This window comes from Myotis daubentonii, chromosome 11 (genome assembly GCF_963259705.1).
Source record: "Myotis daubentonii chromosome 11, mMyoDau2.1, whole genome shotgun sequence".
Lineage (NCBI taxonomy): Eukaryota > Metazoa > Chordata > Mammalia > Chiroptera > Vespertilionidae > Myotis > Myotis daubentonii.
The window spans coordinates 48,800,334-48,825,988 of NC_081850.1; the positions used below are offsets into that span (position 1 = coordinate 48,800,334).

General features: G+C 43.0%; 2 protein-coding genes and 1 pseudogene across 7 annotated transcripts in view; 1 reads left to right on the forward strand and 2 right to left on the reverse strand.

The window, feature by feature from the left end:
* SLC28A3 (solute carrier family 28 member 3) overlaps window positions 1-5,107 on the reverse strand; it is a 53,697-nt gene extending 48,590 nt beyond the window's left edge. For all 6 annotated transcript variants that reach the window (XR_009447642.1, XR_009447641.1, XM_059657049.1 and 3 more), the window contains exon 1: window positions 4,902-5,107. Coding sequence is in view for 3 of the 6 variants with exons in the window: in XM_059657049.1 (XP_059513032.1) it covers window positions 4,902-4,970 (69 nt within the window). In the remaining 3 variants the exon portion in view is untranslated. The remainder of the gene's footprint in view (window positions 1-4,901) is intronic.
* A 6,139-nt stretch (window positions 5,108-11,246) lies between these two features.
* Window positions 11,247-12,439, reverse strand: LOC132211693 (dual specificity protein phosphatase 5-like; annotated as a pseudogene).
* A 10,389-nt stretch (window positions 12,440-22,828) lies between these two features.
* LOC132212779 (NADH dehydrogenase [ubiquinone] 1 alpha subcomplex subunit 12-like) lies at window positions 22,829-23,417 on the forward strand. The gene has a single exon (XM_059658764.1). The coding sequence runs from the start codon at window positions 22,880-22,882 to the stop codon at window positions 23,315-23,317; it is 438 nt and encodes a 145-aa protein (XP_059514747.1). The 5' UTR covers window positions 22,829-22,879; the 3' UTR covers window positions 23,318-23,417.
* Window positions 23,418-25,655: the final 2,238 nt, after the last annotated feature.

The window sequence follows — 25,655 nt, forward strand, 5'->3', positions numbered from 1 at the left end:
TTGGTGCCAACTTCCAGGGTTATATTTCTTTTGTTTTTGTTTTCCATCACATTATATTATAATTACAATTGCTTATTTGTTTCTGCCTGTCCTGTTCCTTGAGGGCCAGAATAGTGTATTATTCCTTCTTGAACTGGGATCTCTTTCTAGTGATGGCCATGTCTAGAGGGTAGTTAATGGTTTCTCTGAGTAAGTACCTGTCCCTGGAAATTCTTGTTGAAAAGCAAGCATGGGAAGAAATAGCCTGGTCACCATTGATTAGTGTTGGTGTGCAGTGATCTGCTAGGTTTGAGATGCCCTGCTCTGCACCCTGAAACCTGGAGATGCTCTGTTTTGATAGAAGAAGTGAGGGATAGAAAACAGGGCGGTCAGTCATTAGCACCACCACCACCACAAAAACAACACAAAGAACAGAACAGCAGGACCGCTGCTGATGTGTCCTCCTCATGGACTGAGCAGCCAGTTCTTGTGACATGGACCTTTCTCCTTAGCAGACACTTTTGTCTTGCTGCAGTGTTCACTTTGCCTCTTTATCCCATTCCATCCCTTTAATACTCTTGGACCATAATAGGCCTTTTGCTCTATGCTTTTCTTCTCATTTAGCCCTTCTGAAGGTGATAAAGATATGCCACCCCAGCTCTAGCTGGCCTGGCTCAGCGGATAGAGCATCAGCTTGTGACTGAAGGGTCCCGGGTTCGATTCTTGTCAAGGGCACATGCCCAGGGTTGCAGGCTTGGTCCCTGGTGGGGGGCATGCAGGAGGCAGCCAATCAGTGATTCTCTCATTGTTGATAGTTTTTTTTTCTCTCTCTCTCTCCTTCCTCTCTGAAATTAATAAAAAAATATATATTAAAAAAAAGATATGCCACCCCAAATATGACACTTGGGCATAAGAGTTTTTTGAGAAGATGGGAAAACCAAGATGGCGGCATAGGTAAACACCGGAGATTGCTGCTTAGCACAACCACTTCAAGAATACAGCTAAAAGATGGAACAGACACCATCCAGAACCACAGGAAGGCTGGCTGAGTGGAAATTCTACAACTAAAAGGAAAGAGAAAAGCATACCGAGACTCAGAGGAGGTGTGGTGCGGAAGTAAAGTACAGAGGTATGGAGGCACACACGGAGAGGGCTGGCGGCTGAGGACACGGTGGTCTTTTTCAATCAGTAGTGAGTCTCAAGCTCTGAGCTCCAGTTCTGGGTGAGTCTCTGGGGACCCAGACTCATATGGGAGAAACTGGACTGTCTGGCATTGGTCAGAACTCGAGGGCAGCTTTCTCTCAGAGGCACTCGCAGCAATTGATTGCCGGGGCCTCTGAGGGCAGGATTGAGAGCAGCCATACTACTCGCTCCGCCTGCCCTGTTGATCCCCTGGGACCCCGCCCTGCCCAAGCCGTGCACGGAGGCTTTTGCATATGAAAGGCCCGGCCCTTTGTAATATGAAAATTACTTAACAAACTGCAGCTGCCCCAAGGCCCCAGGGCAACTTGCATTGCTTTACAGCTGGCTTCTGCTGGGTAGCCTCAGGCAGAGGCTAGATTAGCACCTCCTTAGATCCAAGAGCCAGTGTACCCAGTGGTCAGAATGGGACCATCCAATTACAACTCAGATCTATAAGGACACACTCAGGGGGCAGACTCAGTGAGCACCAACGCCCCACTGAAGCAAGTCTTGCCCCAGAAGGGTGTCTTCAGCACAGAAGTTCTCCCACTGCAGACACAGCTGATTCTCACAGCCAATTGGCCTGGAGGTCAAATCCTCCCAGTGTTACCTACAACAATCAAGGCTTAACTACAAGACTGTGCACAAAGCCCACAAGGGGGTGCACCAAGAGTGTCTACCTCAGGTAATTGGGAGGCTGAGCCACTGGGCCCTATAGGACACTTAGCACAGAAAGCCACTCTATCGACACAGCGAAGCATAAAAAATGCCGAGACAAAGAAACAGGACACAGGTGACAGAAATAGAGGAAAGCAAACTACTGGATATAGAGTTCAAAACCACACTTTTAAGGTTTTTCAAGAATTTTCTAGAAACTGCCAGTAAACTCAATGAGACTCTCAAGAAATCTAGTGAGACCCTTGATGTTGTGATAAAGGACCAACTAGAAATTAAGCATACACTGACTGATATAAAGAATATTATACAGACTCCCAACAGCAGACCAGAGGATCGCAAGAATCCAGTCAAAGATTTGAAATACGAAGAAGCAAAAAACACCAAACCGGAAAAGCAAAATGAAAAAAGAATATGAAAATAGTGTAAGGAGCCTCTGGGACAGCTTCAAGTGTACCAACATCCGAATTATAGGGGTGCCAGAAGATGAGAGAGAGCAAGATATTGAAAACCTATTTGAAGAAATAATGACATAAAACTTCCCCCACCTGGTGAAAGAAATAGACTTACAAGTCCAGGAAGTGCAGAGAACCCCAAACAAAAGGAATCCAAAGAGGACCACACCAAGACACATCATAATTAAAATGCCAAGAGCAAAAGACAAAGAGAGAATCCTAAATGCAGCAAGAGAAAGAAACCCAGTTACCTACAAGGGAATACCCATGTACTGTCAGCTGATTTCTCAACAGAAACTTTGCAGGCCAGAAGAGAGTGGCAAGAAATATTCAAAGTGATGAATACCAAGAACTTACAACCAAGATTACTTTATCCAGCAAAGCTATCATTCAGAATTGAAGGTCAGATAAAGAGCTTCACAGATAAGAAAAAGCTAAAGGAGTTCATCACCACCAAACCAGTATTATATGAAATGCTGAAAGATTTCATATAGGAAGAAGAAAAGGGTAAGAAGAGGAAGAAGAAGAAAAAGGTAAAGATAGAAATTATGAACATCAAATACACATCTATCAACAAGTGAATCTGAAAATCAAGTGAATAAATAATCTGATGAACAGAATGAACTGGTGATTATAATAGAATCAGGGACATAGAAAAGGAATGGACTGACTATTCTTGGGGGGGAAAGGTGTGTGGGGGATGCTGGAAGAGACTGGACAATAATCGTACACCTATGGATGAGGACAGTGGGTGGGGAGTGAGGGCGGAGGGTGGGGTGGGAACTGGGTGGAGGGGCGTTATGGTGGAAAAAAGAGGAACAAATGTAATAATCTGAACAATAAAGATTTAATTAAAAAAAACAAAAAAACCCCAAATACACATCTATCAACAAGTGAATCTAAAAATCAAGTGAATAAATAATCTGATGAACAGAATAAACTGATGATTATAATAGAATCAGGGGCATAGAAAGGGAGTGGACTGACTATTCTTAGGGGGGAAAGGGGTGAGGGGGGATGCGGGAAGAGACTAGACAAAAATTGTGCACCTATGGATGAGGACGGGGGCGGTGGGCGGAGTGAGGGTGGATGGTGGGGTGGGAACTGGGTGGAGGGGAGTGATGGGGGGGGGGGGGAAAGAGGAACAACTGTAATAATCTGAACATTAAAGATTTAATTTTTTTAAAAAAAAGAGTTTTTTGAGCTAAAGGCAATTGACCAAAATCAGACATAGAAAGGGCACTTTCTCTTCCCTACCTGCCCTAAAACAGGGCATACATTTCCCTGGTACATGTGTCACCCTCTCCCAAACTAGAAAGAGGTAAACAACCCTTATCACTGGAAACAGAGATGTCATTGAGTAAGATTGCATAAACAAACCTTATCTTCCATTAGTTCCCCCTACTTACTTCCCAGTCAGTTTCCCACAATACACTGGCCCTAAAAGTCCAATCTCTCTTTCCTTTGTTTAGACACTTCATTTACCCATTCTTTGTTAAAAAGGTATATGATGCCCTGTTTCTCTATAGATGTTGCTATCTCTCTCTTTCTCTCTCTAAAAAAATAAATAAAAACATATATATATATTTAGAAAGGTATATAAGCCCCTGAGTCTTACTGCTTTCTTGAGTTTTTTATTTCTTTTCTATAAAGCCCAGTGCAGGTAAAATTAAAAATATTAATAAAATTTGTATAACCCTTTTCCTGTAAATCTATCATTTATCAGTTTAATTCACAGACCCCAGGCACTGAATCTAAGAGGGTAGAGAAAATATCTTTTTTCCTCCCCCTACACTTATAACTTATGGGATGAGCATCACTGTGACTTCTGTGTAGGCAACTGGACTGAGGCTCCCGGAAATTTTAATAACTTGTGAGTAAAAGAGTCGGGATTTATGTCACAGCCCTTTTACCTTCCTTGTTCCTCTTTTGCTAATGCCTAAAAGTTTGTTTTGCCTGTTTAGTGGCTCTGAAGTCCAAGGAACTGCAGGCTTCCATGTTGAATATTGGCTCAGGAAAGGAAGCACATTGAGGAACAGCCCTGAAAAACCCCCAGGCCAGCCCCAGTTGGAGCAGCCTGGTGTTTCCCAATGACGGGACTCCGGCAGCTCTGTGGCACCCAGCCCTGGGCCGAGCAGCATTAATCACTCAGCGAGTTTTGGCTGATGACATGAGACTGGTTTTTTAACCCGGCTGCACTGGTGTGGGCACCAGGTCACCATCTCTCAGAGACTCTGGGACCTGGTTTAAGAGAGAGAAACCCTGAGGTGTGAACTACATTCAGGATCGGAATTTCCTCTGTTCTTTCTCTCTCATCCAGCCTGTAGGTACATACTGTGTCCCTGCCTGGAGCTAGTTGGACAAAAGCAGGAGAAGAGTCTTGTTTCCAAGTGATAAGGCAAGTCATCGATCAAAACAGGTTCCGGTTAAAAGAGACTTTTCAGGTTTGTCCACCCAAGAAGGAAAAAGAATAGGTTTAAAAAGTGCCATTGAAAATCTTACTGGGTCCTAATAACTCTACTGCTTTAGTTAAGCAACTTGCCAAAGAGGCAAGGAAAGAGGATTATTTAAACTTACTTGGTCTTAAAAACAGATGAAAGTTCTGCTCACCTGGAAGGCAGTGTTTCGGTAGCTGTTGGCTTCAGAGGTGGCCACAGTCCTCAGCTCCATGCTGCTCATGGAATGGGCTGCTCTCTGAGGTCCTTTCAGATGTCTGGTTGGAGGTCCTCTGTACCTGGGCAAAGGAACACAGCCTCTGCTGATGCCAGAATGCTACCTGCTGTTGTAGAAACCAGGGCACTGCTTCAGCTTGAAAATTTCAAGAGTAACCTCCTCATTGGGGCGGGGCAGGAAAGGTGGGTGGGGTGGAGGCTTTCAACTCAGCTCCCACCCACCTCATTAATCCTTCCTATTTCCCCACGATCACCGGCCGGTTTTCACTCCAGGGAGAAAACTCACGTCCTGCACAAAACAGAAGAGCACACTCTCTTTACACCCATGAGTGAAATAGTCTGTTTCCTGTGGGCAGTGTCGGGGACTAGGAGTGGTGGGGGAGGCAGGGAACGTAAGGGCTGGCTGCAACCCAGTGACCATTGCGCTGTGCTGGGAAGATGCTCAGCACTTTATATTTGGTGGTCTTGATGATTTCCAAAGCAAGGCAAAACGGAGGTGTGGGAAGTTAACAATGTGCTCAGGATAATTTGGCTAATCAAGGCACAAATAGAAGCTAAATCCAGGTTTGGTGGATTCCAAAGCCTTTTTTCCTCCATCCCTGTCTGTAGACCAGTTGCTTTTAAAAATCCACTCCTATAGAGGCAACTATGTGTGAGATAAATGAAAGGTGACCAGTGGCTCACTTAATAAAAGGACCCTTTGCTTTATGAAATTATTAGCTGTAGGATTCTTTCAAAACAGTATATTTAAAATGAATTATTATATATCTATTAACTATGATGATTGTGTGGCCTATGTGGAAATGTAGAAAACGCTTATGAGAAGTGAAAAATAGAATTAATAAATTGAATACTACATACTGTGGACAAAAGAATAAAAGAAACTATCCAATATTACTAGTTATTTCTGAGCTGTGAATTTATGGATGGTTGTTAGTTTCTCCTATATACTTTGCTGAGTTTTTCTTTTTTAAATAAAGAACACTGTATGATTATCATCATGATATAGCCTGCATGTGCATGTGTGTACATGTGTACACACACACACAATGGTTAAGAGCTTGCTGGAACCACACTGCCTGGGTTCAAGTCCTGGCTCTACCACTTACTGCAGGAAACTACAGCTCAAGAGTTAAACCCAGTCTGCTGACATTTCTATACAACCTGGGAGTTAAGAATGCTTTTTAGCCTGGCTGGAGTTGCTCAGTTGCTTGATTATAGTACTGTACATTGAAAGGTTGCCCAACTGGTTTAATTCCTGGTCAGAGAACATAATTGGGTTGCGGGTTCACCTGCAGAAGGCAATCAATTGATATTTCTCTCTTTCTCTCTCCCTTCCTCTCTCTAAGAATGCAGTTGGATGAGAATTAAATAATAATAATAATGATAAAAAATAAAATGCATATCCTTTTTTAAAAAAAGAATGCTTTTTTAGTTTTTTAAATGGTTGAAAAAATCAAAAGGATAAATATTCATGACACATGCAAATGATATGAAATTCACATTTCAGTGCCCATAAATGAAATTTTGTTAGAATGTAAACATACTCATTCATTTATGTATTGTCTTTAATGGCTATTGCTCCACAAATGTAGGGCTGGGTAGTTGCAACAGAGACTGCATGGCTCAAGGCTAAAATATTCACTTCCTGGCCCTTTACAGAAATTCTGTGCTTACTAACCATGTGAACTTGGACAAGTCACTGTATCCTCTGGGACTCAGATTATTCATCTACAAAATAGGAATAATAGTAACCATTTTACACTATTATTGAGATGGCAAATGTGTTAATATACTTAAAAACAAGTGGACTAATTCCTGGCATATAGTAAATTTGTTGTAAGATAATACTTACCTTAAAATGCAAAGTGATCTCTACAAAGTGATTTGCATGTGTTTTAGTACATCTTTTTATTTTTTTATTGATTTCAGAGAGGAGAGAGAGAGAGAGAGAGAGAGAGAGAGAGAGAGAGAGAGAGAGAGATTTGTTGTTCTACTTATTTACACATTCATTGGTTGATTCTTGTATGTGCCCAACCTGAAGATCAAACCCTAACCTTGGTGTATGGGGATGGCACTTTAAGCAATTGAGCTACCCTGCCAAGGCTAGGTACATTTTTTTAGTTCAAGCCCGGTATACCTAAGTGTTATGCTGCATTTGCACAAGAAAGCATAGCACCCCCTGCTGAATTGGGTCAGGTCAATATCTCCCCCAAACCCCTGTTGGCACTGTGGGAAAGATGACCCCTAACTTCTTGTTTACTTTCTGTTCTGGGACCCCTATTCCAAGTCCTACCCATTTATCAACACTATCCATGCTTTCCTTATGCTTTATCTCTGTATTGATTCTTTTTGGATTCTCTGATGAATAGAGACTTGGGAATTTTTGCTGGGGTCCAACCCCAGCAGGTCCAGGGGTCCCCAAAGGTGTGGATGGAGTCCGCGAAGAAGGAATGACACGGAGACAGCATTCAGTTGATCAGCAGCCTAGCCAGGATCTCTAGCCAGGATCTCCAGCCAAGTTCTGGTGTTTATTGTCTTGTTACATCCGTATTTATACCAGTTGATTTTAATCCTGTCAATTTCTATTGCAAAGGTTAGGGCGTTTCTTATCTCCATTCCAGGGAGTAAAAATTATGTAGCTTAAGCGTGATTGTTTGTAGTTAAAGTGATTAACTACCCGCCTGGCACTTAGTTAAGGAGTTTTATCCCCTCCCTGACTTCAGGGAAAAATCCCTACCTGGGGAAACAACCTTTCTCGGAGAGGTGACCTTGGTTAAAACACACAGCGCTAAGGGGAGCAAACATATTAAGAACAGTATGCTTTATACGCCAGGTCCCTTGAAACATATGCTGTGCAGATGTCTCTTTCCTGCAGCGACTGTGTCAAGTAGCAAGGATGGACCAGCTTCCGGCAAATTTTTTTCAGTTCTGTCCCCATAATTGTGATTTTCCAAAATAAGTAGTTCCTGTGTTACCAATTACAAAACATCAGCGTGGAAGTGATCAAGAGAGACGCAGAGAAATGGAAGGTAAACAATGTGGGAAACTACACGGTAACGTTGTTGGAGCAGACCTATTGCAACCAGATAGATGAACTCAAGACTCCATCTACTTTAAGGTTATGGAGGAAACTTAGTCTCTGGAGGAAAAGGAAAATCTTCATTCTGCCACTTACGGTTATTTATAATTGCACAAACATGACTCAGATGCCTGACATTCTTGTAGATATTGTCACATGAATCTTTTAAAACACAACAACTCTCCTGGCCAAGTGGCCCAGTTGATTGGGGTGGTGTCAGGTCAGGGCGTGTGTGGGAGGCAACAGATTTCTCTCTCTCTCTCTCCCTTCCTCTCTCTCAAAATCAATAAAAATACATCTTAGGTGAGGATTTAAAAATGTAACAACTCATTGATTTTTCTGCCCCTTGGCTGTAGACAGTAAACTTGAAGAGTACAAGCCAAATGGGATGAAAGACCCTTTACTTTATGACACACCATCTTAACCAAACGGCTACCCAGAATATGGCAGAGACATTTATGTGCCTTTTGATATGATGCCTTGAGGGGGACACATCGCTTCTGTGGTATTCTTGCCCAAAAGGCACCTTCTGTGGTATTCTTGCCCAAAATACAATGTAAGTAAGATCTATAGTTTTCAAATTGTTAAGGTCATGAAAGACAAAGAAGACAAACACCATTCCAGATTGCAGGATACCAAAGATACATGACAAATAAGTGCAACACACCATCCTGGAGTGGGTCCATTGTTGTAAAGGACCATGTAGGGACAACTGACCAAATTTAAATTTTGGACACAGTAATGTCTCAACATCAAATTTCCTCATCATGATAATTGTACAATGGTTATGTCAATGAAAAGAACCTGAATCTCTGAAAGTATTAGAAAGATTTTTACTTAGGCCTTCCCAAGGACTATAGCCCAAGAGAATAACTTCAAGAAATTATAAACAGTGCCCTAACTTTGGAAAAGTAGGGGTGCTTATCTAGGCAGAGGAATAAGCAAAAAGTACATCTAGTGCTTCAGAAGTTTCAACTAGGGTGCATACATTTTAATGATTAACAGTTTTACAGCAAATGGCAGGAATGTACAGTATAGGAAAGGTAAGGTGCCCCCTGGTGTCAGGGAGTCCGGGGATAGGGTCTGAAAGTAATTAAACTGCATTGAAACTAGTTTATTTCCAGATCACAGTTTTTAGCACAGTAGATTGAATGGAATTAAATATCAATATTAATTGAGGAGTGTGGAAAAGCAAAATCTAGCCACAAAGGTCATTTTGTTAGAAAAACAAATCCCAAAGTACTTTTTATTTCAAATATACATTTAAGTTGTTTTCCCCCCTCTCAGGTGAATTTTTATCAGGATGTACCAAGATCAGGGCACTGATTTCCATACTTACTGGTCTTTTGAGTTGAAACTGTAAAAGATTGGAGTGGCGAGCACACAACAAAATATACAGATGATGTATTATAGAATTGTACACCTGAAACCTATATAATTTTATTAACCAATGTCACCCCCATAAATTCAAATTCAAAAGTTAAAAAAAGAGAAACTATAAAAGATATGACCATCCCCCTGGTTTGTGCCTTAGTAAGAAATGTTAGGGCAGCTCATTGTTCTCCTTTGGTTGTTAAGCTGAAGCATCCTTTCTTTTCTCAGTCATGTAAGAGAATGTCCTTAGTTAGACATTGGAGGATTTAGGAATGAAGAGAATATGATGTCTTCAGTTTATTCCCAAGTGGTTCAGAAAGAAAAGCAATGCCATGTAAATGTAAATGACTCTGAGAGAGAAGACAGAAAGCAAACGAGGCAGCTTGTTACTTGTGAATCTGATTAAATTATGAGAGTTTTTGTTATTCTAGCAACTTTTCTCTAAGTTTGAAATTATATCAGAATGAAAAATTACAAAAATGTTTTCTGAATTAGTCACACTTATGCAAATGTATAAATTTAGCCTCTTTGTCAGTTATGTATGTGGACAGTGAAATGGTTAATTTATATAAGATATATTTTTCTCTTACTATCTTTATTTTGCACTATAAAAAACAACAACCAATAGTAGTGCTTTTCTTCACATTTGTATGAATCTGAGAAAATTACTGCCTTTTCCTCTGGAGAAATAATCTTCAGACAAAAAAGAAGCAGTACCACATTATGAAATCTGCAAATCCCAGAAGTCAACAGCTTACAGACAACCCTGGGGGTGGGGAAGAAAACAAGTCTCACAGGAGACAGACAAGCATGGGTAAGGACTGCAAGCTGGGGAAATCGTAGTTTTCATTCCAGAATACATAGCAGGGACCTCTCTTTCCTGCCCCCACTGCCACCAGAGGTGATTGGTGGCCTACGGTCAAAAGAACTCCTTTCAAATGACACAAAAGTTGCTGGGAGGAGAGGAGCAGGGAGCAAGGTTCAATGTGAATAAGAATCATGCTGAAGTCCAAGGAAGAGCCCACAGTGAAAAGGCCACCCAGAAGGGCCAGCGGCTCCCTACTTCAACCAACTGCCTCCATTGGACCCAAGAGGGAATCTCCAAGGCCTGTAAGGCAGCGGTTCTCAACCTGTGGGTCGCGACCCCTTTGGCGGTCGAACGACCCTTTCACAGGGGTCGCCTAAGTACATCCTGCATATCAGATATTTACATTACGATTCATAACAGTAGCAACATTACAGTTATGAAGTAGGAACGAAAATAATTTTATGGTTGGGGTCACCATAACATGAGGAGCTGTATTAAAGGGTCGCAGCATTAGGAAGGTTGAGAACCACTGATTTAAGGGGTCAAATCAGAACATATCTGGTGTCCAACGAAGCCTGCCTCAGAAGTTGGTGATCAGCTTAGGCCCTGAAGCAGAGACAGACACTGAGATTACCAAAGCAAAAAGTAAATAAGGTGGAAATAGTGTTTCCTTCCAAATAAACTGGCTTTGTAATCACCCAACTTCAAGCCTAGCTAGAGCTTTCTCCCCTGTTGCTGCAGGTACGCATTGCCTTACACTAGAAGTGAAAAGGTGAACTTTGTGGTGCCGGGACTGGGCAGCTTGAATGGGCAGGAAGTCTGCAAGTACAGGAGTCAGCCTTCCATGTGCTCTCACAGGCTTGGCCTTCCTTCCTTCGGTCCCGAGACCTGCCCCCAAGGTCAGCCTGAACTTTGTCTATAAGCCTGGTGACTACTCAGTCACACTGGCATAGGATTACACGGGTATGAAATGTCCACCAGTTTAAAAAAACAAAATTGCTGTTGCTCTTGGGCCTGGGCTAGTTCCCCACCCCCGTTTTTGAGGGTGTGGCCGTGGCCATGGGGCTCTGGCTGAGCTCTGAGACTGTGGATGGGTGGGCACTGGTGCCACATGGAGGTAGGGCAGTTGTGCATGTTTAGTAGGAGCCCTGCCCACCGGGGTTCAGTGTCTGCATGTGGGCAGTGTGGAGCCTGCAGGTGGGCGTGGAAGACAGGATCTTAGATTCCTGTTGCAAGAACTGGTCCAAAAAGCCCAAACTGGGCGAAATCACATGCCTCCTCTGCTTAACGTCATTGAAGGCCTCCTTCAGGTGGAGCTGCTTGGTCTTCATGAGGTAAGCCATGCAGGTGGTGGGCACACGGGAGATCCCAGCTTCACAGTGGACCAGGACCTTGCCTATTGTTGCTTAAAAGTAGAAGCTATTGCCAGCCGCGATGATCCACTTGTAGGGTACACGGGTCAGGCAGGCCTCAGAGGTCCTCAGGGAGACACTCAGCAGGACCACGAGGAGCAGGTTGGTGAGGATCTCAAACTTGGATGTGTGGTTGGCACTTCCAAGGTTGAGGAATGGCAGGGCTCAGAAGATGGCCTGCAGCTGATGTGGAGCACCGGTTCTCACCCTGGCTAATGAGGGCTCTCTCAAGTTTCAACTTCTCTTGTGAAATGGGCTTTACATTCATGGTACACTCAGGATGTTCTGAGTAGAAGGTCTCATAACCCCCTTTGAGGAAGTAGATGTGACCAGAAAGACTCCAGGCCACCCTGTAGGCTCAATGCCCAACCTGACCAGGCTCCTCAACACCTCAGAAGCCCTATTTTATACTTTTATAAGTCTCTGAAATGGTATAATTATCCCACACATTTTCCCCAATGTAATTAAATTCAGATAGATTTCATGCAAATTTTATTATTTCAGTTTGAGTTGGGATGGATTCATTAGCAATAATAAAACAATTCTGCTATTGATGAGGTTAATGTTTCTGGTATAGTATAGAGGTTTCCTCTCACATATTCATAAAAAGATAAGATTTTTCATTACTGGCTATATGGCTCAAAATCATAGAGATGCCAAGTAATTATGAGTGATGTTAGATTTAAAGAACTTTAGGATGTACCCCAAATGTTCTAAGTTGGTCTTAAAAGTTGCTTTAAGTCTAAAAGTAAATGTTTAAATCACATCTTGAGCTCACTTATATTTTCAGCTTCACTCATCTCTACCCCGTTATTTCACATACTGGTGGAAGCTTGAGGTGGTGGCAGGGCCCTTAAACCAGATGACAGAACATCTGGAAGATGTAGTATATTTGGGAAATATTGATATTTAATTCTATTCAATAAACTGAGCTACAAACAATGTATGAGAAGAAAAAGACCATGTCCTACATATGCAATGTAACAATCACAAGTGCACAAAACTATGTAAAATTAAGGAAGAAACCCCCATTTCTGAATTTTCTGTTTACTTCATTTTGCTTCTTCATCATTTGCTTTGTTAATATTCATTAGCAGGATTCCAAACTCCATTCATTCATTCATTCATTCACTCAATTCAAATTACAATTTCTAAAAGGAAAAAAAGACCCCATGCCAAGCTTCCTCTTCTGAGATTGCAGGTACTCAGATACTGTGCACCTTTGTTCTCTGTTAGTAGAGGAACAGGGCAGAGGCCTGGCCCTTGCCTCATTGCATCCAACTCTCTTCCTTGCTTGCAAATCTTCCAGGCCCTCCTGGCTCTGTTCTGCCTCAGAGCATTTTTCACTTGAACTTGACTGGCCTCTGGACTGGTTCTTTCTCATTGCTCGGTTCCCAGACCACCTAGTCCTCTTGCCAGCCCACCTCTAGTGGAGGACTGACTGTCTCGCAAACTCTAGGATCCTGGAGGCAACACAGAGAATAGCTATACAGGATTCTCCCGATCCAAATGCACAATTTGCTTCAATACATCCACGAGATATGAACTTCTGATGTGGGTCAATATAAAGCACATATGATCACTTCTGTTTTTTTGCATTTGTATGTTTTGGTTTCTTTTCTTTTCTTTTTTTTTTTCAAGAGTTCTGAAGTTAGACTGTTTGATTCTAATCCAAACTCCCCCGCTTCGAGGTTGAGATTTTAAGTAGTGTATGCACTCCCTCAGAGCCACAGTTTCCTAGACTCTTAGGGTTCTGTGAGGACCTAATAGGAATATTTGTAAAATTGTTGGACCAAGGCCTGACACTTTTAATGCTCAATAAGTAAGCTATTGTTGTTGTAAATATCCAGTTATTCCATGAATAAATAAATATGACAGTCATAGTAGCTATATATGTCTATCTTTCCTCTCCACTCCCTTATCCATAGCTGCCGGAAGCCGACCCATCCTTGCTGCTTGACACAGTTGCTGCAGGGAAGAAACATCTGCAGAGCATGTTTCAAGGGACCTGGTGTATATGGCATACTGTTCTTAATATGTTTGCTCACCTTCTTAGAGCTATGTGTTTTAACCAAGGTCACCTCTCCGAGAAAGGTTGTTTCCCCAGGTAGGGATTTTTCCTTGAAGTTAGGGAGGGAATAAAACCCCTTAACTAAGTGCCAGGCGGGTAGTTAATCACTTTAACTACAAACAATCACGCTTAAGCTACATAATCTTTACTCCCTGGAATGGAGATAAGAAATGCCCTAACCTTTGGAATAGAAATTGATAGGATTAGAATCAACTGGTATAAATACAGATGTAATAAGACAATAAAAAACAGAACTTGGCTGGAGATCCTGGCTAGAGATCCTGGCTAGGCTGCTGATCAACTGAACGCTATCTCCGTGTCATTCCTTCTTTGTCGACTCTGTCCACACCTTTGGGGACCCCTGGACCTGCTGGGGTTGGACCCCAACACATAGCCTTCCAGCAGGGGAAACTTAAGAACCTATAAAGGTATCAGGACCCAGGTTCCAGATTCTTCCATAATTAAACCATCTACATGACCTGAGTTAGTCCCTCAAGGCCTTTGACCCTGTTTCCTCATCATGAACCTGAAAGAGAGGTGGGCAGGGTGGAGGGACCTCAAATGTGTGGCACATAGGGAAGACAGATGATACAGACCAGGGTAGGAAGGTATTATTCAGCATGACCATGTTCTAAAATCCCAGGGCACAAGGTATGTGAGATAAAATGCGGTGCCCTCCTACCCCCAACAGGAGGCAGCACACTGTTCCTATTTTTCTTAAATTTTCCAAAATAAATTCCACTCCTTCCATAACATTGGTTTACTAAATCCTTTACATTTTTTATGATCATAATTCTTATTCCAGAATAAAAGTTCCATAGCACTATCTATTTATATAAAAACCCTGAGTGTAACATCACGACCGAGGCTTGGCCAACCGGAAGGAAGTCAGTCCTGCAGGGGTTGTCTTGGCAACGGCTGTGCCCTCCCTGAGCTGTTTCCCATGAGGGCGAGTTGAGGCAGGAAACGGCCCTTGGAGCGTGGAGGCATCTACACTAATAAAAGAGAAAGATGCAAATTAACCATCACTTTGTCACTCCGCTACACCCACAAGCCGATCAGAGCGGCTATGCAAATTAACCCAACTAAGATGGTGGCGGCCATGGAGCTGGAGTGAGCAGGAGGCTTGGGTTGCCCCCCGGCGATGGAGGAAGCCAAGCTTCCCACCTGCCCTGGGCTCCACTCAAGGCTACAAAGTTTCAATTATAGAAGACAAATAAATCCCAGCCGCCCTGGCCTTGGCTCAAGGAGGGACTAGGGGCAACCAGGGGCAACCCAGGTTTCCAGCTGGACCTGGGCTCCGCTAGTGGTGGTGGTGGTGGGAACTGCTTCTGCCTCCTCAGCAGCGCTAAGGATGTCCGACTGCAGCTTAGGCCTGCTCCTTGCTGGCAAGTGGACATCCCCCGAGGGCTCCTGGGCTGCCAGAGGGATGTCTGACTGCCAGCTTTGCCCAATCCCCTGGGGAGCAGGCCTAAGCCAGCAGGTGGACATCCCCCAAGGGGTCCCAGACTGCGAGAGGGCAAAGGCCGGACTGAGGGACCCCCGCCCCAAGTGCACAAATTTTTGTGCACTGGGCCTCTAATATCCTTATAAAGTGTGCCACGCCAGCATGGCAAGGGTGAACTTGAGTCGGGGCATCTGAAAGGCTTAGGAAAGACAGACAAGAGAATGAAAGCTGGGTCTCAGTGGGACGCTGCTTCCCTGAGAGATAGCAACCACGCCCACAGCCATGTCTTTATTTTATAGCAGATGCCACGAGGCAAGGTAAGGGCATAATCAAGATGTTTACAACATTCTCCTGAGTTTTAATCCTACTCAACAACATTCACCTGAATTCTATCAAGCCTATATCATCACTCAGGCGTGTGGGGCCACGTGTTTGGACCATAGATTCAAGCTTACAACTATAGCTGTTGGCTATAATTGGGCGGGGAGGGCCCTGCCCTCCAAGCTGGGACTTGCACATGGCAATGAGAGGACTGTGCCCTGTTGTCAGTCCAAGGCTTGAACCTGTCCAAAAACACTGTAGTGGCTCCCCACAATAAAGTTTTAATACATTATATTAGAGGTTGTGGTGGTACTGTTTTACCCACAGCGTCTACAGGAATTCCTGCAAATTTACTTCTCGGTGGAAGACTCTTTCATTCCCAATATAAATGACCAATTCCATGAAATGAAACTTCAATTTCTAGACTCAATATAAACAGTGAAGTTGCTAAAACTATTAAAAAGGTCCAATTTCTCATTATTGATGAATGCATCATGGCATCCAGTCATGCTATAAATGCCATAGACAGATTACTAAGAGAAATTATGAATTTGAATGTTGTATTTGGTGGGAAAGTTCTCCTTCTTGGAGGGGATTTTTGACACTGTCTCAGTATTGTACCACATGCTATGGGATCGGCTATAGTACAAATGAGTTTAAAGTTCTGTAATGTTTGGGGATGTTTCAGAAAGTTGTCTCTTAAAACAAATATGAGATCAGAGGATTCTGCTTATAGTGAATAGTTAGTAAAACTTGGAGATGGCAAACTTGATAGCAGTTTTCATTTAGGAATGGATATTATTGAAATCCCCTGTGAAATGATTTGTAATGGACCTATTAATTGAAGCTACCTTTGGAAATAGTATATCTATAGATAATATTAAAAAAATATATAAACATGCAATTCTTTGTCCAAAAAAATGAGCATGTTCAAAAATTAAATGAAGACATTTTGGATATACTTGATGGAGATTTTCACACATATTTGAGTGATGATTCCATTGATTCAACAGTTGATGCTGAAAAGGAAAATTTTGCCATCGAATTTCTTAATAGTATTACTCCTTTGGGAATGCCATGTCATAAATTAAAATTGAAAGTGGTGCATTCATCATACTATTGAGAAATCTTAATAGTAAATGGGGTCTTTGTAATGGTACCAGATTTATTATCAAAAGATTACGACCTAACATTATCGAAGGTGAAAGTATTAACAGGATCTGCAGAGGGAGAGGTTGTTCTGATTCCAAGAATTGATTTGTCCCCATCTGAGACTGGCCTCCCATTTAAATTAATTCAATGACAGTTTCTTGTGATGCCAGCATTTGTGATGATTACTAATAAATCACAATGACAAACTCTAGACAGAGTAGGAATATTCCCACCTGAACCCGTTTTTGCACATGGTCAGTTATATGTTGCTTTGTCTCGAGTTTGAAGAGCATGTGATGTTACAGTTAAAGTTCTAAATACTTCATCACAAGGGAAATAGTCAAGCGCTCTGAAAGTGTTTTCACTCTTAATGTGGTGTACAGGGAGATATTAGAATAAGTTTAATCACTTTATCAGTCATTGTTTGCATCACTGTTGTTTTTAATATGTTTTTGTTGTTTTCATATCATGTTTTTGTTGTTTTTATATCATGCCTCTGTTGTTGTTATATCCTTTTGTTACTGTTTATTTATTAACTAGAGGCCTGGTGCATAAAAATTCATGCAATGGAGTGGGGGGTCCCTCAGCACATCCTGCCCCCTCTCACAGTCTGGGAGGCCTCAGGGGCAGGAGGTGACCTGGCGATCAGGGGAAGGTGACGCTCCCATCACACCTCTGTTGCTGCCACTGCTGGCAGAGCAAGCCTCGGCTGGCCCTGGTTACTTGAGCCTTGGGCGGCCCTGGTTACCTGCGCCTTGGGCTGGCCCTAAGCAGCTGGGGGCTGAGGGTACTGGGGAACTCCGGAGGCAGGCATGTGGGGTGGGCCTGGCCTTGCCACACCCCTGTCACCCCTGTGGGGCTGAGGGGACTGGTCGCCACCATCTTGTGGCTGTGGGTGCTGCTATATTTGAGGGTGTGGCAGTCAATCAGCATATTCCCTCTTTATTGGCTGTGGGCACCACCATCTTTGAGGGTGTGACAGGCAATTAGCATATTCCCTCCTTATTGGCTGAGGGTGCCATCATCTTTGCAATGGTGTGAGGGTCAATTAGCATATTCCCTCTTTATTAGATAGGATAAATTTATATATTATTTTCATATACATTTTGCTAATTTCCTTTCATCTCTCACACTTCTATTATAGCGAAAGGGCAAATAGCAATATTAAAATATTTCTGCTAATTAATTCCCTTTCAATATGCATGAATTTCGTGCACCGGGCTACTAGTCTCCTTATAAACAGTACAGTGTACTCATCACTACATTAATTGGTTGGCTCTCCTGCTAAACTGTAAGCTCCGGAAGGCAGAGATCTTTGTTTTGCTCATTGACATATCCTCCACCAGTGGGCAGACAGTTGACTGGTCAACCAGTTACTATGACATGCACTGACCACCAGGGGGCAGGCACTTTGACCATTAGGTTAGCTGGGGTCCGGCCCATCCGGACTGAGATGGGTCTGACACTCCCTGGAGCCCTCCCTTGGTCCCTCACCAGCCCTGATCATGCACTGATGGGGTCCCTCAGCCTGGCCTGTGCCCTCTCACAATCTGGGACCCTTCAGGGGATGTCAGAGAGCTGGTTTCATCCCTATCCCACAGCCCACTCCCCTTGGGAGGGTACCAGATGCAGGGACTGATCTCCTGATCGGGACTGATTGGGCGCGAGCCCATAGCAGGTGCAGTGGGGCCAGGATGAGTGAGAGTGGCAGGTAGGAGCTGCAGGAGGTGTTTCACTGCGGGTTTCGGCCCAATCCCTGCAGGCCACCCCGAGGGACCTCACCCATGCACAAATTTGTGAACCGGGTCTCTAGTTACAGAATAAGAGTTCCATAGCACTATCTCCTTATAAACAGTACAGTGTACTCATCACTACATTGATTGGCTGGCTCTCCCGCTAAACTGTAAGCTCTGGAAGGCAGAGATCTTTGTTTTGTTCATTGACATATCCCTAGCATGGACGACCTTCCTGTGCCTGACCCCTCGACAGTGTCTGACACATAGCAAATGTTTGCCGAAGCTGTTGAGGAGCTTGAGTGAGAGGCCTGAGGTATGTGCAATATGTGTCCCGGCACATGATAGCTTGGGGTTTTCCCCATAACTCTCCCTCTGCTGTGTTAGTCACGAGTTAGCAGGAATTCCCATCCTCAGCCCTCTCTCTCTTTACTTCTTCTAAATGTGTGTGACTACCACAAGGAGCCTATCAAGGCTGTGAATCTCAAGTCCTCAGGATTGGGGTCCCAGAAAGGATCAGGGAGTGGAGACTGCTTAGCACGGCCTTGGCAAGAGATGGGGCAGGGTGTATCCTAGGCAGAACTGCCTGGTCAAAAAGGTTGCCCCTCCCAGTGAACCATGATGCAGCACCCTGTCCAGGCCCCAAACGTTAAACACTGTGCCCTTGGCCACACAGCTAGAACCTGCTGAACCCAGCTATCTGCCTTGTAGCCTTGGGCCTTCCCCTCTGTCCCCTTGTCTGCTTTTGCCATCTCCAGCTTCCAAACAATTATTTACTGAGCGCCTGTCATGAGCCAGACCCTGTTCTAGACATCATCAGTGAACAAACATCCCTGAGCTGATCTACAAGACTTGAAAAAAGCCAAAGATCACATTACAAACTGTGCCTCGAGCTCCTGGATGGAGTTGCTGTCTTCCGAGAGGGGTGGGGGGCTCTATGAGGGGCAGTGTTGGGGGGCAGAGACAGAAGTCCAGCTCTTTAAACTTCTGTAGAAGACCTTCGTGCTTCTCCCCTGTCCACCTGAACAACCTTCCACACACCCTGGCCTCAACCTTAGAACCTGCCCTCCACACGCAGCCCTTGCACCTCAGGGTGGGCCTTGACACAGTCTGTGGTTCAGAAAAAAGATGGGTTTCAGTGTCGTGGGTTGAAACAGACAGGGGGCCGTGTGACCTGACACTGTCTATGGTATCACTACAGATCAGACTGGAAGAATAGGAATTAACTTTGACACTGTGATTGCCTCTTTAGATCAAAAGAAGGAAGGCTGGGTGGTGGCAGTGGATCCTTGAGGACAGAGTTGTTTATCTGTGTGTAGCAGTTTTAAAAAGGAAATGTTGTAAAGCAAATTGGAATGAATGGTAATTGTCAGTTCTGGCTGGTGGCAACGTGATTGTTTATGATTTGATTCTTGTGTGTGGTGAGTATATTGATTAGAACAGTGGTTCTCAACCTGTGGGTCGCGACCCCTTTGGGGCTTGAACGACCCTTTCACAGGGGTCGCCTAAGACCATCGGAAAACACATATATAATTACATATTGTTTTTGTGATTAATCACTATGCTTTAATTATGTTCAATTTGTAACAATGAAATTGGGGGTCACCAATTTCACCCTGGGCAATGACTCAGCCAACCTCCCCTTTCTTGTTACAAAGATTGAATGAGTTTCTAGAAAGCATTTATGCTGGGCACATAGTAACAAGTATTGAAGCAGTAGCGGCTGCTGTTCTTAGTACTAAGTATATGGTTACATCATTGTCAGTTAACCAACAAAAGGATTTGTGGGATTTTCTAACAGCATAGAAACCCCGCAGTTTTGAACCAAGAAGTTCTGTCAAGGCCCGGAGACTTCCTGGAGGCGGGCCTGGTGTGTGGAGTGCGCCGTGGAGACCCAGATCATGAGCGAGAAGTGGAGGGAAGCCCTGAAACCATGATTCCCAAAGCATTTGCTTGCATGCATCCCGAGTGTGGGGGTGGGGGAGGGTGGGGGGGGGGGGAGTAGGGGGAAGAAAGGTTTTGGAAAGAATTCGTAATTTACATACAGGAAGCATGAATTCCACAAAGCAAGACACAAGGCTGTTTTCATACCCTTCCAGACAATCAGACTTTTTCTTTTTTAAAAATGAGAGTTTCCTTGCTGCCCTTTATCATCCATCTTTCTATTTAACCCTCGCTACCTGGGTGTGTACTCTTACCTCATTGCAAAAGTGGATTATTTCAACACATGCATATTTTTAAGATGAGAGATTGTTTGTTCTGCTTTTGTCAGTTTATAAGTCTTTGCCTTGAGGAAATAATTTCTTATCTGTATTTGCCTCTAAGTGAAACAACTCCGCCTCCAAACATGTTTATTAACTTCTGATTTCACGGATAACATAGGAAAACAACTCAGATTTTAGTCATTAAAGGGAAAGAAAAACATTCACGAATCCACGTGGACCAAGTCATAATTCTCTGCGACGCAGATCTCTGTACCTTTTGTTTTTCTTCTTCACTCCTGGACCTCTCAGATCTCCTCACTCTTTCTTCAGAGTCCTCTCATCCCAAACCCGACTTTCATCTCTAAATAAATAGCAGTGACTGCTTATTTGTCACGGGTAGAAGCAGCTACAGTGTGCAGGGCACTCAATGCCTATCTGTGAATAACGGTCCCCGATCTAAGCGGACTGTTACTGAGAGAAGGGGCTACACTGGCTGAATCCATCACATCACCTGCAGGTTACCTTCCTGCGCCTTGTGCCTGACCCCTCTACAGACTCCCCACCCACTGAGGTCACCAGAGACCCCTCTCCTTACAAATCAAACACCCTGGGCAGTCCTGATTCTGATCCTGAATCTTGGCCCTCCTTGGCTGCAGTTACCCTGCACTTCCATCACCAAAAGGTTCAGGGCAGCCAGACAAAGCAGATGAATTTTTTAAATTTTATTTTTCAGATGAACTTATTTATTTTCCATTGTTCTTTTAGAGAGAGTGGAAGAGAGAGGGGAAAGACCAAGAAAAACATCGATGTGAGAGAAACACATTGATTGGTTGCCTCCTGAACGCACCCCGACCAGCGCCCGGGCCGGGGAGGAGCCTGCAACCAAGGTAGGTGCCCTTGACCGAAATGGAACCCGGGACCCTTAGGTCTGCAAGCTGGTGCTCTATCCACTGAGCCAAACCGGCTTGGGCAAAGCAGGTGAACATTTAAAACAATGCACATTTCACATGACCCCACATTCAACTTGTATGACTCTTTTTTATGGAAACACACAAATCCTCAGGGACAGGTACAAGGATGTTCATTGCAGTGCAATAAAAGAAAAACATTAGAATAACTTATAGGGGAAATGGTGTGTCATGTAAGAAACATCCAAACTTGTAGAGAATTTTTATAAGAGTTTATTTGGGCCAGATTGATGACATATGCCAAGGACCAAGATCTCAAATGCTCCAGAGAATAACAGGTTTGCAGTTTCTTTTATGCATTTGAAATTAAGGAGGGAAAGGAAGGAAGATTGGAGAAAGCATGGTGGGGATTGGATTACAGGAGAGTTAAGATTTTGTACTCTCTTGAGGGTTAATACTCCCTTGAAGGGGCATTAGTTTTTAAAGGCAGTACATTTAAAAGGTGTGTAACCTAGATGCACAAGAACAATGGACAGGGCTGGCTTGCAACCTTTCACTAAAGAAGTTATAGGCCTGGGGCTTGTTGGCCTTTTGAATGTCTCTTTGGAAAAATTCAAGAACTGTCTAAGTCCTTTGCCTATTTTTTTAAATCAGATATTTTTTGCGGGGAGGGCTACTGAGATATGTGAGTTCCTTATATATTTTGGACCTTAATCCCTTATCAGGTATATGGTTTACAAATATTCCTCCCATTCCTACGCTGCCTTTTCATATTTTTGGATTGTTTCTTTTGCTGTACAGATGCTCTCACATTTGATGTAGTCCCATTTGTTTATTTCCGCTTTGGTTGCTTGTGCCTTTGGTATCATATCCATAAAATCATTGCCAAGACCAATGTCTGGGAGTTTTTCCTTATGTTTTCTTCTGGGAATTTTACAATTTCATGTCTTACGTTTAAGTATTTTAATTCATCTTGAGTTATTTTTTGTGAGTAGTGTAAAATAGGAGCCCAGTTTCATTCTTTTGCATGTAAGTATCCAGTTTCCCAATGCCATTTATTGACGAGACTATCCTCTCCCCATTGAGTATTCCTGGCTCCCTTCCTTGTCAAGTATTAGCTGAATGTGTATGCATGGGCTTATTTCTGCTGAGCCCTGGGTCTTAGTCACTCTGTTATAAATACAACAGAGGTCCTGCTCTCTTGTGGTTTATATTGTTAGTGAGTAAATATACCAGTGAATTCTCTAGTACATTACTTTCATAAAAAAGGAAAATAAAAACAAAATCTCGAATTCTCCCTGACCCAATTAAGAAGTACAAATTGGCAGTTATAAAAAGTTATGGGAGGCTTCCCCCGGCCGCATTTTGAGCAGCGCACCCGGAAGGCCAGGCCTGCGGGGCAAGATGGAGTTCCCGCAGGTCCTGAGGCAAGGACTGCGGCAGGTCAGCAGCCACAACGGCCTCCGAGGCTGGCTGCGAATGCTCTTCAGGGCAAATGATGTGAGGGTTGGTACATTAGTAGGGGAAGACAAATATGGAAACAAGTACTATGAAGACAACAAGCAGTTTTTTGGCCGTCACCGATGGGTTATATATACTACTGAAATGGATGGCAGAAATACATTCCGGGATGTGGATGGAAGCATGGTGCCCCCTGAATGGCACCTTTGGCTTCACTGTATGACTGATGATCCTCCAACAACAAAACCACCTACTGCTCATAAATTCATTTGGACAAACCATAAATTCAACCTGAGTGGCACTTCAGAGCAATATGTACCTTATTCCACCACTAGAAAGAAGATTCAGGAGTGGGCCCCACCTTCAACACCTTACAAGTAAAGACAGTGAACAATTTAAGCATGTAAAATATAAGGCTTTTCATGTAATTGCACTTTTGCTGTTTACTGTTAATTAAAATTATTTGATTAAACAATGAAAACAAAAAAGTTATGGGATGTAAATTCAACATAGGAAACATAGTAAATCATAATGTAATAACTATGTGTGATTGTCAGATGGGTTTATTGGGGTGATAATGTGGTAAATTATGTCTAATTTACTAGGTTATATACCTGAAACTAGAAATAATATTGTATGTCAGTTGAAAAATAAATATAAATTTTAAAATATTCTCCCTGACCCAACACCTCCCCCTTTCTCTATTTCAACCCTATTTTTCTGCCTTTTTCAACAACTCAACTTCTCAAATATATCTATCTATATATAGATAGATATAGATATATATAGATATATAGATAGATATAGATAGATATAGATATATAGATAGATATAGATAGATATAGATATAGATATAGATAGATACACTAGAGGCACGGTGCACAAAAATTTGTGCACTTGGGGGCATCCCTCAGCCCGGCCTGTGCCCTCTCACAGTCTGGGATCTCTCGCAAGCTGGCAGTCAGACATCCCTCTGGAAGCCTGGGAGCCCTTAGGGGATGTCCACTTGCCAGCGGGGAGCAGGCCTAAGCTACAGTCGGACATCCTTAGCGCTGCTGAGGAGGCAGAAGAGGCTCCTGCCACCACCGCTGTACTGGCAGCCGTCAGCCAGGCTTGTGGCTGAGCAGAGCTCCCCCCGTGAGAGCAGGGGACAGCTCCTGCATTGAGCGCCTGCCCCCTGTTGGTCAGTGTGTGTCATAGTGACCAGTCATTCCCAGTTGTTCTGCTGTTAGGGTCGATTTGCATATTACCCTTTTATTATATAGGCTTTTTTGTCTAGTGTCACTCTGGCTCCTATGACTCCCCTTATTTTCCTCTCCATCTAATGCCAAACACATTCAGACACCCCCATTTCTCTGAAGCTGCTTCTGTCAAAAATCCTATGACTTCCATGTTGCCAAGTTCAATGGCTACTTCTCTGTATCTCTTCACTCTCTCTCAAACGTCCACTCACCTTTTTGAAACACTTTTTTTTTGTTTCTATGATTCATTACTCTCCTACCTTATTGCTCTTTCTCAATCACCTATACCCTATATAAATAATTCTCAAACTTTATACTGCATCAGAATTGTGTGTTTTGTTGACAAAGTAAAAAAGAAAAAGAAAATAAAAGATGACTGGGCCTCACTCCAGGCATTCTGAATCAGAACAGGCAGTCGGGGCACCCATGTTCCACTATGTTTTAAAGAAATGGCACAAGTAATTCTGGAACAGACTAAAGTTTGGAACCTAGCACCATCCAGAATTTTAAAATTACCTTTGCATAGATTAATTACAATAAAATTAACAAAGTATTCCTTTCACACTTTGGATGATGTAATAATCCCATTTCTAAAATATTGTGCGTAATTGAATGTTATGACAATCTCATTTCTAAAATGAGATTATTTCCATGATTTCAGTCCAGTTGTCAAGGATGCAGGAAAGCACATATTCCCAACACAAAACAAAACAAAACAAAACAAAACAAAACAAAACATACATTTCCTTGGTACCATCATATGCCAAAAAAACAAGCAGCAGCATCCCTGGATCTGGGGTCAGAAGATCCAAGTTCAAGTCCAGATGTGATTTTTTAGTTCTGGATAAACCTCAGCTTTGTCTCATCTACAATAGGAGGATTGTCATAATTCTTGTCTAGACATGATTCATTGTTCTATTGGCCTCCCTCCCTCTCTACCGTAGAACCACTTGTTTAAAAGTCCCAGAGGGACTGCTGTAAATGTATCTATTCATCAGTTTCTATCCTGGAGAAATCAGAAGCTTTATCCAAGGCACTGTTTTGATACCTATGCTTGTCTGTTATAATTACTTGAATATACTGAAAGGGGGTTTTGATGAGAGATGAGCGGCTAGATCATAGTTTTATTGCTTTGGGGGACAGACTTTTTACAAGTGTAGATAGTAAAGAAGAGGTTAAATGTAAAATTAAAAAAAATCATGAATATGAGAGAAAAGTAAGATTTAGGTTAATTTCTAAGTAAAAGGTCTGACAAATCTCAAAAAAGTCTATGCTCATCTCCTGTTCCATTTGTGTGTGTGTAAGGTGCAATCCCTGCAGAATTCTGATTGTATGTAGGGTGTGACTGGATGGAAATAGGTGCATAAAACAGAGGAACTGGGCAGATCTGGTTGGAGTACTTTTTCTTCTTCCTCTCAATTTATAAAACAAACATTTGGTAGCAAGCTGCCATCAACACAGTTCATACGATGTGCTCT